This window comes from Lichenostomus cassidix, chromosome 4 (assembly GCF_008360975.1).
Source record: "Lichenostomus cassidix isolate B80296 chromosome 4, HeHo_3.0, whole genome shotgun sequence".
NCBI classification, from domain to species: domain Eukaryota; kingdom Metazoa; phylum Chordata; class Aves; order Passeriformes; family Meliphagidae; genus Lichenostomus; species Lichenostomus cassidix.
The window spans coordinates 30280400-30301861 of NC_139484.1; the positions used below are offsets into that span (position 1 = coordinate 30280400).

The window sequence follows — 21462 nt, forward strand, 5'->3', positions numbered from 1 at the left end:
AGAATGGATATTTTTACCTGTCAGTAATCTAGAACTATGAAGGAGTTTTCCTTCCTGCTTGTGTAGTATATTGTTTATATTCTTTCTTCCTGTAACACTACATGTGGTAAGGACTCCTTGTAACTTCAGTGAGCTCTGAGAGAATAAATGTCATGATGACCTATAGAGATATAATGTCTTCTGACACATTTGCCTAACACAAATGGAAGAAGCTCTATAAATTTCAAACCAAGTGTAATACATGCTTCCTTTTGTCATGCACATCTGCTTATCTAAACTTCTGTATTTTGATTAGTGAATTATGAAACTAGTTATCTGTTGCCATCAATAGAAAATGTTGATCATGATCTTCAAGGGCAGTGATAAAATGTGTAGAGCTGCAGTGGAAGAGGAGATGGACACGGTACTGCATATCCTGTGAAATACAGTATGTAAAGTAATTTTTTGAATCCTCAGTGATACCAGACGTAACCTCCGAAAGACCAGACATTTCACACAGAGATATTATACCAAAAGACTAACTGTACTTCGTTTTCTGTCTGGATTTTGAGGACGCTGTCTGTAGAAGTGAGAATACTTTTGTGTATACAAGAATACTGGTTGCTTTTCCTTTTATTTTATCAGAGAAAGAAAAATCATACTTTGGGTTTGGGTATTTTGTATGTTGATTGTGTGGGGTTTTTTAAACTGATACTTAGGTAAAATTTTTGCTAGGGTAAGTTCTAGCTTTATAATTACTTGCTTTTAAATTTTCTTTATAGCAACTGTGAGGCTTCTGTTGCCTTATCCTTTAGTAGTCACCATATCTTGCTTAGAACTCATCAACTACTGTTGTTGCTGCATTCCCATTTATTAATGCTTTCCATCAGCTCCGCATGCATTCAACACAGGTTGAAATAAATGCGTTAAAACTGAAATGCGTGCTGTAACTGGTGGAAATCTAAGTTACCAGCTTTTTCAAGTGGGGAAATTGTAGGTTGAATTAGAAAAAGTGGTGAGTAACTTCTCAGTTGGTGTGACTACTGTTATATGGGACTCAGCCTTCAGCACATTGAAGTAATGATTCTCCTAGGAAGGCAGATCTCAGCTAAAACCCTTTATCTCTATTGTAATATACAAATATGCCTCTCATTAATTTATTCCATAGTGGCCGATTAAGCAGGGGTAGTTGTGACTCTAGGTAAATATCTTACCTTAATAGTCCCAGCCCCTTTATCCAAGCACCTAACACATCCCACTCACTGTCTCGTTAAGTCATTTGGCTCATCTGTCACTCTAAAAATGTTGTTAACTCACGTGAAGGAACACATCTGATGTATTGGTTTGCAGGTGAAATTTAGACATTTCAGTAAGCAAGGCTCTTAGAAGGAAATCCAGTCGTGATTAAAGTTTGTTGCGTGGTATTAAATGATGGTAGTTAATGACAGCATGCTGCAAAAGAACCATACTGAAAATATGACTGATACTCAGCAGAGCTTTTTTTATTTCAGTAGCTATTTCAACCACTTCATTCAAAGTGACCTTTAAAAGTAGCAATTATTGTGTCTCAGTGCTTCTCCTCCCAACTCAGAACAGTCAATGACAATATATTTTACTTAGTTCCCAAATAAACAAGGACAAATGCACTTATACACTTGTATAAGTTCAAAACAACCCAACAACTTGTGGAAGATGTGATTGTGGTGTTCTTTACCAGCAGGCTATGCTGTACATTGTTCTTCCCATCACTGTCCTCCCAGTGCAATAAATCTCCTTTGCCTAATCGTTGGATGGCTTTTGATCAAACAGCCTGAACAGATATTTGTACTAATATACTTCTGCAGTGCAGCTCAGATCTCACAGAACTACCAATATATTCCTCTTACCTGAAGAGGTGAATAAACCTTTCAGCTGTAATCGGCTTTCTTTTGCTGTTTGTTGCTCACTCATTTAATTTCTCTAAGTTTTTCCTCTTTTCCTCATTGCTTTTTATGAGCATCTGTATTTCATTTATGTGTCCATGTTATCCTGTGTGGTTCAGATTACTGTTTTCACTATTTAATGAACTTCTTTGTAAAACCCATGACAAAAATAAATTTAAAAAAAAAAAGTATTTAAGTTTGTTCATTAGTTGTTGCTTGGGGTTTTTTTTCCATATTCCATTAAACTGGACATACATAATTTAGAAACAAATAATATTGTTGGTGTTAAGGAGATTCTTTTATAAATGTAGTTTTTGTAGTCATCTGATTTAGATGTTTTCGGTGATAATATGTGTGACTTGCAAGGAAGCAGTGCCATGAATCTTTCTGTATCAGATAAAATGCAGCATACAGAGTGTTTGCCTGCCTTTTAATAGCTACATGAACATTCTTTTCTGAATTGCTCTTTCTAGAAAATGGAAAATAATCTTAACCTTATGTTTTCCTTTTGTCCAACTAGTGGTAACTGCAAAGAAAGCATACAAAGCTGGTTCATGATATTTCTGTAGCAACCTCTTCGTTGGTAAAGGTCATCACTGAACACATCTCAAAATTACAGAATTGGAATGGGATGAAATGGAATAGAATAGAATAGAATAGAATAGAATAGAATAGAACATTCCAGCTGTAAGGGACCTACAATGAACATCTAGTCCATCTGCCTGACCAGACGAGGAAATAAGTTTATTTTTTTGCATCATAATACAATTCTAAGTCAAATATAAAAATGTATAAAGTCAGCCCTGGGGGGATTGTTTGAAAGTGAATTTTTCAATTATTCAAAGGAGTTAGAACACATATTGCTTTTTTATTTCTCTAATATTAAATTAGCAGAGGCTTATTGTATACAGAACATGCAGTTCTGTATACATAACAGGAAGTTAACATATGTTGCTAAAAGTAAACACTTCCTTGTTTTATTAGAAGACCAATAATCTCTGGATAAGTTCTGCTGGAGCAATTACTTCACCTATGTGGTTATTACAGATCACAGAGGTTTTAGTGTGTTTAGTGCAAGAGATGGATGGGGAATTATATACAGCAGCCACTTAATGCTATGCCACAATATTTTTTATTTCCTGTGTGCTGTAGTTTAAGCTATCCTCTTGGGTACATACTTCTTGGTAGGTACATACCTGTGTAGTCTTTGGAATGCATGCTTATCCTGCTAATTACTGTTGAGTAGTCCGAAATTTCAAAGAGGATTGAGTGCTGTATTATTGCCATAATTTTTTCTCATTTATAATATCAAGGAAATACAAGGAAATACAAGGAAATAGCTAAGCAGATACACAGCTTTAGGTTTCAGAAATATCCTGAATATAACAGAGAAAACATAAATCTGATTATTTTTTTCCTGAATGATCCAATGCTCAAAGGGTATCAAGGAGACTATGATATAATAAAATGCAGTTATGTTATCATAAATGGTTGACATGTTTTTAATAATAGGAAATTTCTTTATAGTTGTATTTATAAATATTTTAGCTGTTAAATGTTAATTGAAGAGATTAAATCTCATTGGGAAGGCATAGTGAGTTCTACTAAATCAGCAGATCTGATTCCTCCTGTTTGCCTTATGGTTTGAGTTAAACCAGTTGTTTTTAAAGGTGAGGTTATTCATAAAAGCTCTTCAAGGGCTAGGATATGAGCTCATCTCCAGTTTTCAATCAAATAGTGATGTCATGCAATGCTGACAGTTATTAATTAATTATTTTCCCAGTAGTCAATAAGAAAAATGAAAATGATGAACCAGAGCTACTGTAATTAGACATTTTAAAATCAGGAGGTCTAATGTTTTTGTTTCTTTATTTTTAAACTGGTCAGAAGCCTTCTGTAGAGTTACTGTGTTCTTCAACAAATGTTTGAATAAGGTAGAAATCCCAGAGGATATGAAGGAAACTGAAGGATGAGAAGGAAAAAGCAATGAACTGAGATATTACAAAGAATCTGTAGGTCTATCAAACTGACATTGGTATGGGAAAGAATAATGAAAAAAAGAAATTACAGAGCAAAGAAAGCAACAGCAGCTGATGATGATTATGGAAAACATTTAGGAAATAAACTTGATTATGTTTGAAAATATATTCATACATTTTTTGTAGGACGTGATAGTGTTGATGCCTATGACTTACACCTCTGTAGGGTGTTTGACTTATTTACATGGCATCCTGGTTAATAAATTATAATGACACAAAGCAGAGTAGTCATAAAAGGGATGGAAAAGTGGTTATGAGACAGAATTCAAACAGGAAACAGTCACTGAACAGGTTATGGAAACAACACACTAATTCATTTACATAACATTATCAGCCTGTTTGGTGTTTAAAGTACCTGGGGAGGGGACTGACTCACCCATAGTGCTTTTTATTACACTCAATTTCATGTACTCTTGCAGTTACATTTACCTGTCACAGGTTCTTTTTGATTGTAGCAGTGGTTTTCATTTAACACCCAGCACAGTAATGACAAGGTAATGAAGATGTTTAAATTCCCCCTGCAAAACCAGAGGAGAGTCCAAGGCCTTGTTTTCTGTAGCAAAGCTTTTATTAGCACTTGACAATGAGATTATGCAATCCTCCAGCTCTGGGTGGAATAGCTGGCGCTGGCATGCGAGAGCAGGAGACTGCCAAAAGCCTCTGCATGGTTTGGCACCTACAAAGTGGCTGTCAATTTACTAAGGTTCCTAATCTGACAGTCACTAAAAATAGTACAGGTGGCTGCTTTCTACTCATGAAGAAATCATGTCCCTCTGGATATTTGTGTTAGGAGGGAAGGGAACAATTAGTGAATTGCCATTTATTTGCTTCCAAATTTACAGTTAAGGGTATGTAAGAGCATTTGTGTTTATAACACAAACAGGTTCTTGTAAAATATTGAAACATCTCAAGGAAAGGAAGACTATACAGCATGGCACCTGAAAATAATGAACATATTTTGCTTGTGAAATGGTATTTGTGGCATTATTTTAAAATTAATTCAGTTTAAGCACACAGTTGTTTATTTCTTGATAGTAAGTAATGATTTTTTTTTCAGGCAGCAATCAGCTGAAGACCTTGCAAGAGTACCTGCTAATTCTACCAGCAACATCTTGAATAGGCTATTGCTCAGCTATGATCCCAGGATAAGGCCTAATTTCAAAGGTTTGTCACATATTTCAGCCTTTTTTTTTTTTGCCTTTAGATTTTAAATTTTGCTCTTTTCACTCAGAGAAAATTTATGTAGAGATAATAGTCACAAGCTATATTTCTGTTGAGAGTTTTTTAAAATGAAAACTTTCCTAGGTAGTGTAAAACTGCAGAAGATACTTATCCTTTTGAGCTGAGAGATACTTTGTTAGGATTTCATTATCATAATAGTATGTGATGCCTTATTACTATTTGGCTTATTTTATAAAAGACTTTTAAAAGTAAAAATAGAGTTTATATAATAAGTTTTTAAAATACCTTTTTATCCCTATGTTTTAGTTAGACTGCTTTACAGTATTTTAAAACACCAAATTTCTCTATAGACATCCTTTAAGATGACTATAAAAAGTTGGAATCAGCAGTATCACTGTTAGGATACTCTACAGTTATTAAATCCTTAATTAGTTAAAAAGATTACATACTTTGGGAATTCAAATAGATAATGCATTTAATCACATTTGCTACCTTTACAACATCCTGCTGGTAGTCATATGTTGCAGGATTCTTCCATGTAGGCAAGTGTGAATCCTTACATGTGCAAAGGAGGTTGTAATGCATACTCTGTGCAAAATGTCTAATAACTCACACAGCTGTAAATGAGGCTTTCCAGGAATTAGATTATTTACCTTCTGAAAAAAGACATAGACAGTTTTACATACATGTGGGCAATGGAGTTTACATAAAATAGTTGTTTCATTTTAAAACTCCCCATATAATTATATGTACATTAAGAGATATTTTAACATGAATATCATTAGTATGAAAAATTTGGAAATCTAATTTTTATTGTGCTTTTGAAGAGGCTATTTTCAGATGTTCTATTTAACTGTTTTATAAACATGTTAAACTCAGTTCTCAGCAAGTGTACTGCTTCTTTTTCTCTGTAGAACCATATTTATATGTTTTCAGCACTGAGCCTTGTCACAAAGAATAAATGTCCAGCCTCTTCTCTACCTGTTCTTCAGCGTAATCAACTTGTAATCACAAAGCACATTGCAGATTTCTTTATATTTTTGATAACCCTTCTGGCAGTCTGGTAAGAATCAAGATGGAAGGGAAAGGGAGGACATATAATGTTAACTCAGAGGCGGTGGAAGATAAAGAACATTTTCTGACAAGTGGTTTGCCCATGTTAAAATGTTCCTCACACATGAGTGATTTTCTTGGATGGCACTTCCTATTCAAATCTGGAAGAGAAAGTACACTCTTGGCTAATAGTGATGTGATGGGTGCTCTGTCACATGCATCAGGCATTAAGAGAAATATTATTTTTATTGCATAACCAACAGCAACATTAAAAAAAAAAAAAAAAAAAAAAAACCAAACAAAACCAAACCAAACAAATTGGTTTAACTAAAAAAAGTGAAATTTTATCTTCTTAAATTTCTGGTGAGAGAAATTAGTTTGAAGTTATGTACTAAATGTACATAAAAATACTTTGTGCAGCCAAACATGCTATTAAAGGAGGCATATATTACTTTGTATTATATTTGCTTAGTCTGTCAAAACACTGTTGGAATATTTTTATATCTCTTTTGTTGCTGAAAGTAGGAAGAATCCCCCTGAGTATTTGTAAGACTGTAAATGAGATCAGATACCTGCATCTAGTGGGCATACTGACACTCACACCATAGAGATACTAAATAAAACTAGTGGTCCATAATTAGTTCTCTCAACTATCAGGCCACTTCTCCTTGCTCTGTGATAACTCTCTGTTAACACCAGATTAAATGACTGCCAATCAATTCCCGCAGGGTGACAGAGGGCAGATGTAGCAGCTGTCATACCATCCCTCTTCAACTACAGGAATCCTGGCTGTGGAAAAGAGAAAAAATTCCAGGCCATCTTAATATCTTCACAGCTGCTGACTTCTAGAAATTTTTCTTGGCAAATTGGTAACCATTTTAAAATGGACCAGCTTTCCAACTCTTTTATACCAAGGCTAGATAGCTGTGAAAGATGCATGCAATAGTTGTTACATGCCTGTATTTGTACTTTACAGTTATGTGCTTGACTTGCACAAAGAGGTATCCTCTCAAAATGTAAGGAAATATCTCTCATCATAAATCATAAATAGGTAATTTGGGATGATAGATTGTCATTATGACCTTGACAGTTAAAAGTGTCTGCTTCTAGAAACGTCAATTGCCTCTATCTCTTACACTGGGTGCAAAAGAAATACTGGCTTGTGCATTCTGTGATAACAGAAAATAATGGAATTCAAAAGTTATTAATTTAGATAAATGGTCAGTGGACTTCTTTAAGATTATCTCTCTGGACTAAGGATTTTTATTTTTCTGTTTTCTTATCACTAGGTTGAAAAAACATTTAGTGATTTCTATTGACTTTGAAAACTGTGTGTGTACTAACTTAAAAAGATAAACTTGTATGACCCTATAAAAAAGCATTTTACATTGTGACATTGTGATACTAGTATAAAGGAACATTAAACGAAGGATAATGCATCTTTACTGGATTGTGCAGCTCACTAGAATTATTTTTTTAAAGGAATTCCAGTCGACGTTGCGGTTAACATCTTCATTAACAGCTTTGGGTCAATTCAAGAGACAACTATGGTAAGAGTGACATTAAGTTCATGTAGTACACATGGAGATTTTCTCATTAAATAAAATTTCAGACTGAGGATTATGAACTATAAAATAGAAATAATTGTTGGGGTTACAGACACTGAGAATTAAGTTAATGGGGTTAGGGATTGACTGACTATGCTTTATGCCATAAACCTAAACCTGTTAATCTACTTCATTCTGTATGTGTCCACAGGCTATTGTAGCTTTTAGAATCTGATTTATGTGAAAAGAAATCCTTGATTTCCAAGATGCAAGAGATAGACTAATTTCCATAAATTGTTAAATTCATAGGAAGAACCCACTTGGTCATATGAATTAAAGAATCTTCCCGAGCCATTGTGTAGGTTGCTTGGTGTGTTATTCAAAAAACCCTGAAGTACTAGGACTGTGTATGAGAGAAAAAGAACGGACATGCATGAGGACGAGACCTATAGGTTCTTTGTTTTATGTGGATCTGAGGATGGAAGTAAATCACAGAGGAAGGCAGGGAGAGTAATAAAGGAATAGACTATCAATGACCATAGCCTTACTCCTGTTTCTTTACTTCATGAGAAAGATAAACTGGGGAGTGAAGTTTCTGAAAATGGATTTCCAGTCCAGCCAGAGGATTTCAGTATGTCAATAACAGGACTAAATAATCCTCATTGCAATTTTGAATTCTTTTGTTTCTTTGGGAAATAAAACCAATTTCAAAATATGAGTTGCTTCAGCAAAGCCATTTCTGATATTTTGGGACTTGTAGATCTTTTTTTGCAATGGTGTTTCCAATAGATACTATCAAAAATATTGCCTAAAAATTCATTTAGTTATTGAAGATGTTCTGACCTGATCAGGTTTTCCTTTTGTGTAAAAAAGAGGGGAGTGCACCGTGTTGTGCCAGTACATGGAAAGCGACAGCCTCGACATGCACTGAGTGGGAGTTCTGAGGCATTCCCTGATCGCTTTGGTGACCTGCTGCATCTAAAGCATTGAGGCAGTTCCCAAAATCAAGCTGCTTTTTTTAATGCTGTGACTAAGGCAGCATTCTGACTCATAACGGCAGAGAAGCAATAAACGACAATGCCACTAATAAGCAATAAAACACATTTTGTTGTTGGAAGTGACCACTTAAAATTCAGAATCAGCTGACATGTTACCCTAATGACATTTCAATAGGACTGCAGAGCCACTCCAAGTTGAACATACACAGTGGCTGGAACAGTTTTTGGATAGCTTGGCCAGAAATTTCTGTTTCTTTAGCTAGCAGTAAATAAAGATTTATGTTTGATTGCAAATGATAGTAAGTCAACTAATGGCATTAGTGGGAAGTAATACCAAAACAAAAGAAAATGTAAGTTTGCCCAAATGGCCAGGAGATCTATTTCTGAAAACAAAAAGAGGAGTCAAGTTTAAAGAGGGGCAGGGAGGAAGAGCAGGAAAGTAGGAGTGAGATGAGTGTCCTAAGATGTCAATCATATTAGGCAGATGGCCCTTTCAAGTTTCTGAAATTAACTGCATGCTTTAAAAAGTGACTTTTAAAGAGGCTTTTTTACAATTCACCCAGATTCAAATAGTAACAAAATGTGAATGTGAGGGATGTGCTTCCCCACCACTCCCTCAAAAAAAAAAGTTTGCTTTCTACAGCCATGTATGTATGCCTGTATGTGCCTTCCTCATACGGTCACTCACAAATTTGCTGGGATGGGCTGTAAGATGAGTCATGCTCTCCTCCATAATTCAGAACTTCAGACACCATCCTTACTTCATTTTATGCTTTTATTTAGATTCCTATGTCTAACTGATCACCACAATAGCTATGCATGTTTACATGAAATTTGGATTACTTCTTGATTGCTTTAATGTAGCACAGGAAGCACTGACAAAATAAACAGTCGGTCTGTTCTCCCACGTATTGCTTGGAAAACTCTTCCTGCTGCAGTGGGCATTGGACATTCTAGAACCACAGCTCTCTTGGGGCTAGGTTGGTACTTGTCTTCAAATGGTCTGCGTAATACACCAGACAGTAGAAATGGGTCCCTTAGTAGGACAAGACTTGCACCTCCAGAATCACAGGAAAAATAGTTCCTGGAGATGAGAAACCAAGTCTGTAAAGGTTTAGAGGGGCCTCTTATGTTCAGAAAGGGAGACGTTTGCAGGAGTCCCAGAGCTACTGAAAAGGCTTCTTGGTGTTGGAGAAGAGCATGGTTGGCTACATCTCTACTGTCTCCAGTGCTGGTGAGAATCACGAGGAATATTGATTTATAGACTGTCTCTAAAATTACCAGGAGCTTCTAAACTGGTTGAAGTGATATCATTACTGATAGCAAACTTTGTGAGATAATATGATTTTAAGTATTTCAGTCAATGAATTATTGTGATGATACTTTGCTCTCTACCCACTTCTGGCTGCAATAGTTGAACTCATAAACTTTTGCAAAATCTATGGGGGGGTAAAAGCATCCTGCTATAGCCATGCTAAAGCAATGATTCCTTCTTTTGTGTAATGGAAGTGTGGGGAAAAATAATAATGCGTACCAGATGTTTTGGAGTGAGGTTGTGGTAGAAGGCCCAGCAAACAAATGTGTAGAGTGCCAGTGAGAAAAGGCCCTGCTTGCTGTCCTGCTGGTCCTGTGATACTTATATTCTTAGCTATGTAGTTGGCTCATCTTCAACAAAGAGTAGAGATTACCTCCCTCTGAGTTAAGAGTCCACTAAGATTTAAGAGAGAAAGGAATTGCTTTATAGAAAAGCATTGACATGTTTGAAGTTACAGTGTTTTAAAGCAAGATAGTACCCATTTTGTGGGTACTATGCCCAGAAGCCTGTATTTCTTTAATCAAGCCCTTGTGAAGGATCAGAAGGGCAAATGTTTGCTCTGTGTCTGGAAAGGATAGTGTTCATGTTGTGTTGTTTAATATTGAAGAGATTTGCAATGTTTCCACACACTTATCAAGCAAGTTACTGGAAAAAACTAAGCAAAAGAACGAGTTAACTACAGAGAGAATCAGAATTTGTACAAATAAAAAGAAGAGCTTATGCCAGAGCTGCTACCTTCCAGTTTATCTTGAATCCTGTATCTTGTTTTCTTCTAAATTGTTAGACCACTTGTCTAGGATCCCATGTTAACTCTGCTTCTGAGTTTGTGCACGTTTTTTCAGACTGCAGATTTGTGGTGTAATATGGTGATTATGTCACATTTAGAAACTGTTTTAAACTGGATGACCAGTCAAGGATTCCTGTGTAAATACCCATGGGGCTATAATATTTTTTTCTGTGATGATGATCTAACTCTCTGTCTACAGAATCTATATCAAGGGTTTTGCTTGCAGTGTGACCTTTCTTCACTGACTCAAACGACAAAACACCACTTCCTCCTTCTCCTTTAAAACCTTTCAGAAAGGTCTTTTTAATATCCATGAATATAAATAAAAATTCAGTTTCCTTATTTTAATCTTAAAGATGACATTTTCTACTTTATTAAAAGGAAGCACTATTATGTTGCCTTTCTTTGTATGAGTGCAGTTTATGTGGTAAGTGTTTCATGATCTTCTATGTGCTCCATTTTGCAGAGAGATGTATAGGCTACGCTTGCTTTCTGGCCTGAGGTGGTTTTCTGGCCACATGCCTACTATTTAGTAGACTTTTGAAATATTTCCTAGAATGCCTCCCAGCCTCCCTGAAAACAGCTTGCCTTCTGTTGGAGTTCCTTGGGAAATCAAAGCCCTGTAGAATACTTTTGTTTCTTTTACCTGACAGGTCCTCCTAGCTGTAATGCTGATGAATATCTCTTCCAAGCTCTTCCCCTAGTTTCAGGCTTTTTAGTTGCTTTTTGACTCTTCTTTACTATAAAATGCCAGTCACTTTGCAATATTCAAAAAATATTCTTAAATGTATGGTAGGAAGACCATATACTCCATGCAGACTGCTTCCTCAGCCCCTGTTCAGCCTAACTGTAGTGCATTTACTGCATCTTAAAATTCATTGTGCAAATTTGAAAGGAATGGTTACAGACTTATTTTTAGATAGATTTATACCAGACCATAGTCTCTACTGCTGCCAGATGCTGTAATAATGCTTATTCTTCTAAGAAGCAGCCCTTTTGCACATTGTTGTCTAGCTAGCCACAGTTTTTTATTGTGACAGCTCTTTGCTTCCTTCTACATTTTCCATATTGCCTCAAGTATTTGGTGGCCTTCCTCTCCAAGTACCCTGTCAAGGTCTCTAGTTGAGGCCTCAACCTCCCCATTTTAGATAAATGGGATTTTTCTTCCTTTGAGTTAAATGGGGACAGACTCAAGTTCTTAAAATGCAAAACATACAATTGTATGGTGTTAAAGTTCATTTGTAATAGAGCAAGGAAGGAAATAAAATAGCATCCACCTGATCTTACTTACAATTCTTATTTTGCCATTGCATTCTGCTTTTCAGTGATGTAAGCAACTTCTTCTACTGAATGGGTAAGCTGAAGGCAAGTGTTGGATAGTGCTTATCATTTGCCTGTGGCTTTGAGAAGGCATCTTATTTCGTTTAAAATTAGGGTAATGCACTTGTTTCTGGGGAAACTGAATTCAGTGTAATGAATAGTGTAATGCTTGAGAGCATGAATGGTATGCAGTATTTCTCTCATATGGTTTACAGTAATTTTTTTTCACTGAGACAAGAAGTGCATATGGAATGGGAACTTCAGCAAGAAGCAAGTAAAGGAAATTTTCAATTATATACATATAATTGAAAAAATGCTTTCTGAGATAATGACCTGAATTCCCTCCAGTTATGAAGCTTCTCTATGAGAGCCTTCTAATACAAATTCACTTCATAGTGACTATTTTTTTTTTTTGCTTCTTCTTTACTTTGGCAAGTCAATATAGGTATTTTTATAAATAAGAGTCAGATTATGTATATTTTTTCCAAAAATTTTTCTGACTACCAACAAGTAACAAGTACTTAGTTTTGATGCTTTGCCTTTCCTTACAAGGTGGACTGGACATGGGAAAGTGGGCACTGTATTTAAATTTACAGAGCAAATCAACAGAATAAATTATTCTGCATGAGGTCTTAGCCAAGTTGACTCCTTCTGGTTGAAGTTAGCATGAGTGTCTCAACATGGCACCTGCCTTGGACTGTAAATGTAGTAAGTACAACAGAAGGTAATTCCCACTGTATCAACAAAAATATCTAAGAGTCATTGACACGTAGAATAAAAAACTGCATAAAATTAGTTTGTATGCAGAATTTATTGACAAACCAAAAATACATCAAGAACCTTCACTCCCAGATTTCTAGCATTTTGCTATAATTGTAGAGCAGTAGCAGTGTTTTCACTGCTGTGAAAGACACAGCCTGTATCTCAGGAGGCTTTGTACTTAATAGACAATAATGGAAAAGCTAAGCACGCTGTAGAAGGCAACTATGAAGACTGGAGATGGAAGTTATCTTGCGTACAGAATTTTGGTTCATTTGTTTGGATTTGTGTAACTTTATTTTAGCAGTAACTTTATTATTTTTCTCTATGATCTGCCTAGTTTACATATACATCAAAAAGAGGCACTGGCTTAAATGTAAATGTGAAAAACAGAAAGACTTAAGAGATGAGACTGAGAAATCATAGCTGACATTCTAGGTCAGATTTTTCCTTCGGATGCACACAGCTTTCACTAAGGACAGAACATGTGCAGGGTATCATTTTGCCCCTGAGACACATGCTACTCCAGTTCCCAAAGCAAAATTAGGTTCTCATTGAGCATGGCTCTACTACTGTCTGTCCTTCAGCCAGAGTCCTACGGAATCCAGAAGGAGATTTCCTCTATATAGCCTTGATTTTGTCTCTTTAAGACTGATTCTGTTTCTCCTTTCATACCTGCTACCTCAGTAATTACCTTGCAAGCTGGCATCAGTTTTCCTGTTACCAAAATAGTCCTGGATCACTGTTAGAAGGTCTGAGGCTGTATTCTGGGTGTGTACTATAAAATCTATTATCTACCTGGTCTGTTGCTTTATAGTGTGATATTTTGCCATCAGTGTGTCACTTAACCAAATAGAGAATAAACTGGAATTGGCACTCACAGGATATCCTGATGGAAGTGATATCATGCCTGCTGCCTGCAGCCATTTAGTGTAGTCCAGCTATGGCCTCTCCCTGCCCTGCTGCATGCTTTTCTCTATGCCTGGGTAACAGGGCTACTACTGAGGGGATGCAAAAATGATTCTGGGGTGGCAATTTGGTCCTCTGTTTAAAGAATGTTATTCTATTCAAAACATGAGTGACATGTAATCTAACTGTTTGTAGTAATGTCTGTTAAACGTAACACTTTGTAATGTAATTTGAATACTGGTTACTATCTTTGTGATAGAAAAATCAGAGCATAAACTGTTTCTCTCTTCTGAGTCTTATAGAATATTTTTATTTCTATGTGGGGTTTTTGCTACACTTTTTGGCTAGTTTAATATTTGTTTATTCTTCCCATCAGGATTATAGAGTCAACATCTTTCTAAGACAGAAGTGGAATGACCCCAGACTCAAACTGCCCAATGACTGGAGAGGTTCAGATACACTGACAGTGGACCCAACTATGTTTAAGTGTCTTTGGAAGCCAGACTTATTCTTTGCAAATGAAAAAAATGCTAACTTCCATGATGTCACACAAGAAAATATCCTGCTTTTTATATTTCGAGATGGAGATGTCCTAGTCAGCATGAGGTATTTTATTTATATATTTCCACTATTTTTTAAAGTGACTTTATATGATAAAATACGCTGTATTAGCCTAAGTAATGTAATACAATTTTTAACTAATATTTAAATTTATATGACAGTTTGTAAGCAAGGCTACAATAAATTAAGTATGTGTAAAGAAATCAGATGAAGGTGTTTTAAAGCATGTCATTTGATAGCACTGCAGGTACAAGAAGCATGAACTGTTTGTACATTTGTATATCATGTTAAGCTAACAAACTGAACTAGTATTATTGGAAACTAAATTTAATCCCTTTTGCTAATTGCTTGGGTTCCTAGAAGCATAATGGAGTAGATAATACATCTGAAATAAAACCTTCAGTAAAACAGTGTATGTAAAGGCAGAAATTACAAGATTAGCGAATGTGTATGTTTTGTAAAAGTACTGTGAAATAATCCTGATTAAGTTCTATGCCTTACTGGATATATTTTTTTTTCAGAAGACCTCAAATTGCTGTTCAATTTCATTAAAATTGGCATATCCTTTTTTGGTGGTTTGACTTGGTTTATCAAAAGTGTGCGTGATGCCACAAAAATAGTCATCTACTGAAAACAGCAAATTAGTTGATTAAAAAGGAGATCATAGTGAACTACAGATCTGGAGAGTTTATATTTTATAGTTTGTAGAGATTAGGCTCAATTTCCTAACAGCAAGTGAATTTTCTTCTGGTATGAGCTGTAACATATAGCCCTGATATATGGAAAAGTTATTATCAGAATATTCTGCAACATTACCTATAAGAGGCAACCACTTCAGAAGCTAGGGTCACATGAACTATTTCTTCCTGGAGTAGAAATGGATAGAACAAGGAGAAACAATATGAAGGAATTGGAGTTCTTTTTTTTGCCCATTTTAAAACAGGATGAGAAAAGTCAGTCTCAAGACAACAGCTGGCAGTGGTCAGAAAAGAAAATACGTTGGGCAATCAAAGCATTTAATTTGGCTTGCTCTGAAGATCTTGGCTTTGCTTTTGGCTGCTTCTGTATCAGGTTTTGAAGTGTGTAGAAATTAATATTTCAAAATAGAAAATAACTTTCAGCTATGAAAGGAGTTTCCCATTTGAAAGAGCAAATGTTAAATGAAACATTGAAATATTTTTCAATTTTTTTTCTGGATTGCAGCTATTTGTAAATGAACTCAATAGGTAAGGTTAATGATTAGTGAATCTTGAGTGAGTCCGAATAGAAGTGTTTCTGGCGGAAAAATTATTCTCTGAAAACTTGCAAATAAGAAAACCAGGTTCAATGAAGTTAGAAATTGTTGTCATACTCTAAAAATATTCTATTTATTTTAATAGCACACTATGTTCTTACATTATATATATGGAGATAAGACGATCTTTTGAGAGACTGTGGTTTGGTGACATTTTCAAAATTTATAGTATCTATGTCTTGTGGTTTTAGTTTATAAGATATTATGAAGTATAAATGAAAGACAAAATGACAAAATGTGTATGAGAGAAAGCTCCTGCACAAATATTTAAGAATTAGGAAACTGAATGCAAGAATAAACAGCTACTGCTCACTTCAGGGGAAGTAAATAGTAGGCTCCCACAAATAGAATCTCTTCTGTGTTCTGTGCTTTTCCATATAAATCATCTGAAAACCTGTGAATTTGCAAGTGCCTTTGATGACACCAAAATATGCAGAACGGTAAAAATAAGACAACAGTGAGAACCACAAATTAATTTAATGATGAGGCAGCAAAGTATGGGATGAAATTCAGTGTAAACAACTGGAAATTATGCATGAAGGAAAAATTATTTTAATTTCACATAAAACCTGGTTGATTTTGAGGTGGTTTTTTACTAGCTAAGAAAATTAGCTATAAGTAGTAATGGTTAGTTCTCTGAAAATGTCAGCTAATACCTCAGTACAGTTTCAGAAAGTGAATTGAATTCTTGGAAGTATTAGGGATTAAAGAGAATGTTATGCCACTGCATAAATGTATGCTATACTTGCATCTTGAGTGCAATTCTGGTCTTCCAGCTGTAGAAGGGGAGGCAGGGATAATCAAAGGTATGGAACAGCTGAGCAAGGCTGAACTTTTCACACTGGAAAAAACAAAATAATTGAGGTGGTGGCATAGAGGTCTCTAAATCACAAATGGCACAGAAAGAATGGATGGACATTGATTTTTCTGCCTTCTCTTGCAGTAAAAGAACTATGAGAAAGACTGAGGATAAATACAAAGGTGTGGTTACAGTGTGTGCATCTTAGCTGTGGCATTCTTTGCTGCAGGATGCTGTGCATGTTAAAGTTTGTATGGTGTTGTGGTTTAAACCCAGCTGGCAGCTAAACACCACTTCCGCCTGTCCCTGATGGGATGAGGAGGAGAAGAAGGAAAATAAAGCCCAAAAAAGTTGTGGGTCGAGAGCAGCTTAACAATTGAATCAAAGTAAAACAAAATAAAAGTAATAATGCTAATACTAATTGTAATAAAAAGGACAGGGGGAGAGAGACATAAAACCCTAGAGAAACAAGTGATGCAAAATAAAATTGCTCACTACCTGCTGACCGATGCCCATCCCTTCCCTGCTGCCTCCCATCTCCTTGTGCATCTGCTCACTGGCAGAGTATGGGAAACTGAAAATTCCTTGGTTTAGGATAAGCACTACTGAACAACAACCAGCAACCAGTGTGTTATGCACGTTATTCTCATTCTGAATCCAAAACACAGCACTGTGCCACCTACTAGGAAAAGAATTAACTCTGTCCCAGCTGAAACCAGGGCACCTAGATTCTAGAAAGCAGCTGGAAGCAAAACAACTTCTTGGAGACCAAAAAAATCTGTTGAGGTCACTTAAATAGTGAAGAATCGCTTATGGCTTAGGGAGTCCTTGAGGTGCAACTTTTGGGATGCTGCTGGACATCTGGCAAAATAACATTTCCATATTGCTGTAGTGTCATATTCATCTTTAGAAGTCTGCCACTGGCCAATGCTGGAGACAGGACTGTGTTCTCTATGGACATTTGGTTTGGTTATTCTTATGACCTATATGTATCTTGTTTCATATTAGTAGTTCTCTATTTTGTGAACTAATACATGTTTAAAACCATCTATAAAATTTTATTCTCTTATTTTATACTAGAGATATCTCCATTTCAAACTGCTAGTTACAACTTTTAAATTCTTTTTCTGCTCTTTTAGAAGATGAAAATTGAATACCTGTGACTTTTTCTCATGGCCATCTACTGCTTACCTGGCAGCTCACATTGTTTTTAAATACCGTTTCTGTATTTTCAGATTGTCTATTACGCTGTCATGCCCTTTGGACTTGACCTTGTTTCCCATGGATACACAGCGCTGCAAGATGCAATTGGAAAGCTGTATGTAAATCACTTTGTGCATAAAAACAATTCTCTTCTAGGCATGCATGAGAATCAAACAAAAATTATTAATTCTGTACACTTCATCTTAACATTTTTAATGAATCATGAAGTTGATACTCAGTGGCTCCTACCAATGAAAATTTCCCTGTCAAAGATATTTCTTTCAGTTATGGCACTGTGCACTCTTAGTTTTAGCTTTTGCTATCAACCAAAATGACAACTGAGGACTTTTATAAAAGCATTTACAATAAACTTAGACAAATGGAAACACATATAATTTGAAAAAAAGAATTATTTTACCAGGTAGTTTTAACTTCCACAACCTCAATTTATCCCCTTGCACTGATGATGCATTGGTATTGTTTGGAACTCCTTTGATACAGTACTAAAGGAAAAGCAGTGAGATCATGTCGTGTGAAACCTTTTGAAAGTGGTTTCAGGATGTGTTGTGGATGTAGTCAGGCATCTATTCCTGGTCTCTAGGTGATTTAATCTTACAACAGGGCAGACAGGTCACATCCCTGAATGGCTTCACACCATACTGGAAGTTGCAGAAAAAATGCTCCTGAAATCCATCTTCCTTCCTGTGCCCCAGGTACACAGGTACCTGCTCAACTACAGCTTTTTCCAACACTTTGATTCCTGGTGATCCCACTTGCATGGTACTTCTGTTTTCCTAAATGAGGATGAGTGTGAAGCAGAGAGAAGGAAAGGGACTTGTTCCGATCTGCTCCTGCTGTAACAGAAAAGCTCATTCAGCTCTTACTCCAGCAGGTCTGGTGGGAAAGGTGAGGTTAGGGAAAGGAAGTCACAAATGAAGAAAGAGCAAGGTTAATGAAAGCTGGGGAGGGTATCACAGTGGGGACAAGTGATGATGATGATGATGATAATCGTAATAGTAATAATAGAGTTTAACAATTTGGTTTTTGATTGCCAGAATTTATCTTTAGAATTTTGATATGTCCATGGTAGTTTTGCTCATCACTACTATGTATGTATATTAGCTGAAGTAAATTCTTATGGTAAACCCAAATCAATTTGGGGTTAAACTGGAATTAGGTAGTAATATTAATTGAAGTTTGCTCAAGATTTTTCAGTCCAGGTTGCTTCACAAGCATTGCAAGGTATAGTTATACAAGGATGAGCTACTCATTAAAAAATCATGCTAAGATGATCTGTTCAAATTCAGGATGAATTCACTTCTTTGGAAAGACTGTGCACTAAACTTTCTTCTACCTTTTAATTTAGTTATCAAAAGTAAGAAAGGTACCCATGACTTCCTGTCTGTCCTTCTAGTTCCTTCCCTGTTAGCAACTGGCCTTTTTATTCTTCTTAGGTTATTTTAAAATCAATAGTTTGTTTTTGCTTGCTAGACTTTAAAATCAAGAAAGGCCCCCAGTTGTTATTATGATGTTCTCATATCCACAGTTATAATTACCAGTTCTACATATTCTCTATAGACACAATTTTCACTGTCTAGTAATCGTTGTCATAAAGGATCTTGGCAGTTTTGTGGTATGCTTTGTGTTGGAATGGAGTGAAAATGATCTTATGAATGACACATTAAAACAACTATTTTTTTAATATTATATTATGGAGCTTTGAAACATTGTGATTCTTGTTAAATTGTTGTGAATTGTAAAGACATCATTTATGAGCAGTTTCACTTAATTACAGCTGTTTTTCAAAAATTAAAAGAAATAATCTAATGCCTCCAGAAAAAGAATGGCTCTTTAAACATTTTTTCAAGGCTTTGAACTGCAAAACAATGCATTCCAGCTCCATCTTTTTTATGTTTCCTCATCTCTGTTCCCATCTAACACATATTATCTCTGTTTGAATTAAGTTAATCTTTAATGAACAGAAGGTAGAAAAAATGGCATGTGAAATCATGATTCTAATTATGCATATTTAATCAACATTGCTTTGTTCTTGAATATTGTGAGTCTAACTTTCACTGCCTCTCACTTGGTGGTGTATATATTATGGTTTAGGCACTCAGAGGTTTGCTGAGGTCTGTCCATACTCAGGAAGTCATGAAAGCACTGAGCTGATTTCTGTAGGACTGTACATCTGCTCTAATTCCTGGTCAAGTATTTCCTGAATGGCAATGCTTTCATGAATCAGGGCTTTTAGTCTGATCAAATAAGCAGAGCAGTTGTTTTACACAAAACCCAAGATTCATCACAATAATTGAGTTCTTAAATTCTTTTGAAGTTACTCAGACTCATAAGTGCTGTTAAAATTCAGCTTTTTCATATTTTGCTGAAGTAGAGTATGAATGAATATGGAGGCTTGAAAGCTGTGGAAAATAGATCTTTGCTTTCTTTGTTTGAAAAGTACACACTGTAACAAATACTTCTTAGTCATCCTAATAGTGCTGATAATGTAATGTTTCACCCACTCAGTCCTAACTTAGGCCTACATAAAAACGCATCTGTGTATTATTTAATTTTTGTATTTATTTATTTGAACAGGAAATAAAAATAAAATTACTGAAAGATATATAATATGTATATGCTAGGTTTTCTTGCAGTTTACTGTGATTGAGGTGGTTCTTTGAACAATTATTATTATTATTTTGTTCTTGTAGTTGGTTACACAACTGATGACTTACGGTTTATCTGGCAGTCTGGAGATCCTGTACAGCTGGAGAAAATTGCTCTGCCTCAATTTGATATTAAAAAGGAGGATATTGAATATGGTAACTGTACCAAGTATTACAAAGGCACAGGTAGGTAATATAAATTATTTCCTTGGTAAAAAACTGTAAGCTTTCTTTGATTACTGTTTATAGTTAACGGTTAATATTCCAGCCCATGTCTTACATTTCATAGGATAAAATAGATTACTTTTAACTAATGAGTGGTTCATATAATGGTGAGTTTAATATGTGATCACTACAAACTAATTCAAATATGGAAACATCCAAATTGTAGAAGAGAATAAATGTTTGCCTTGGTTTTGCTTACATATCTCGTGATCTTACCATCACCATTTATTTCTACAGTCCTAATACCTGTTTTTGCTTGTAAATGTCTAACTTTATTGAAAGAATGTTCATGCAAAATCATGCCAGTTGGAGCAAAGTGAGTAAATTTTGATTTTCTGGTTAGATCTTCTGTTCCATAAGTGGATAGTACTAGAATGTAATTCCAAATGCTTCACCTTGCAGGTTCTTCCTTTCTCTAAGTGTTCTGGAAATTCAGTCATTTTTGAAAGCTGCTTGCAATCTCAGCCCTGCATTTATTTATTCCTATGATTGTTTTTTTAATGTGGGCACAATTTTTTCCAATGGTTTCTGTACTCTGGTTTTTAATGATTTATCTTTTTTACTTTGATTGATTCCTGCCTATGATTATATCCAAACTACTCATGCTGTGGCAACTGCAAGACTTTCTACAAGTATAGGTGTATTTTAGTCAGTACTTTTGCATCATGTGAATAAATCTATTAAAACTCAACTAGGAAGGCTGTGGTGCTGCAGCTTCTGAGGACCCTCTGCAAGTTTCTTGTTGCCTCTTCAGCTGAAGTAGAGGGTCTGTTACTTGAGTTGCTCCTGTGGTAGATTCCAAGCCTGGAGAGATCTTAAGGAACCTTAGCAAATCTCAGACTTAAGAGTTTGATTTGAAAAGATAATGAAAATAAAAGTGGGATTTGTTTTTTAAGTGCAAAGT

General features: G+C 35.5%; 1 protein-coding gene across 4 annotated transcripts in view; it reads left to right on the forward strand.

The window, feature by feature from the left end:
• GLRB (glycine receptor beta) overlaps window positions 1-21462 on the forward strand; it is a 49593-nt gene that overhangs the window by 8147 nt on the left and 19984 nt on the right. For all 4 annotated transcript variants that reach the window (XM_085058575.1, XM_085058576.1, XM_085058574.1 and 1 more), the window contains 5 exons: window positions 4998-5104; window positions 7658-7725; window positions 14187-14416; window positions 17700-17782; window positions 20379-20519. In XM_085058575.1, coding sequence (XP_084914701.1) covers window positions 4998-5104; window positions 7658-7725; window positions 14187-14416; window positions 17700-17782; window positions 20379-20519 — 629 coding nt within the window. The remainder of the gene's footprint in view (window positions 1-4997; window positions 5105-7657; window positions 7726-14186; window positions 14417-17699; window positions 17783-20378; window positions 20520-21462) is intronic.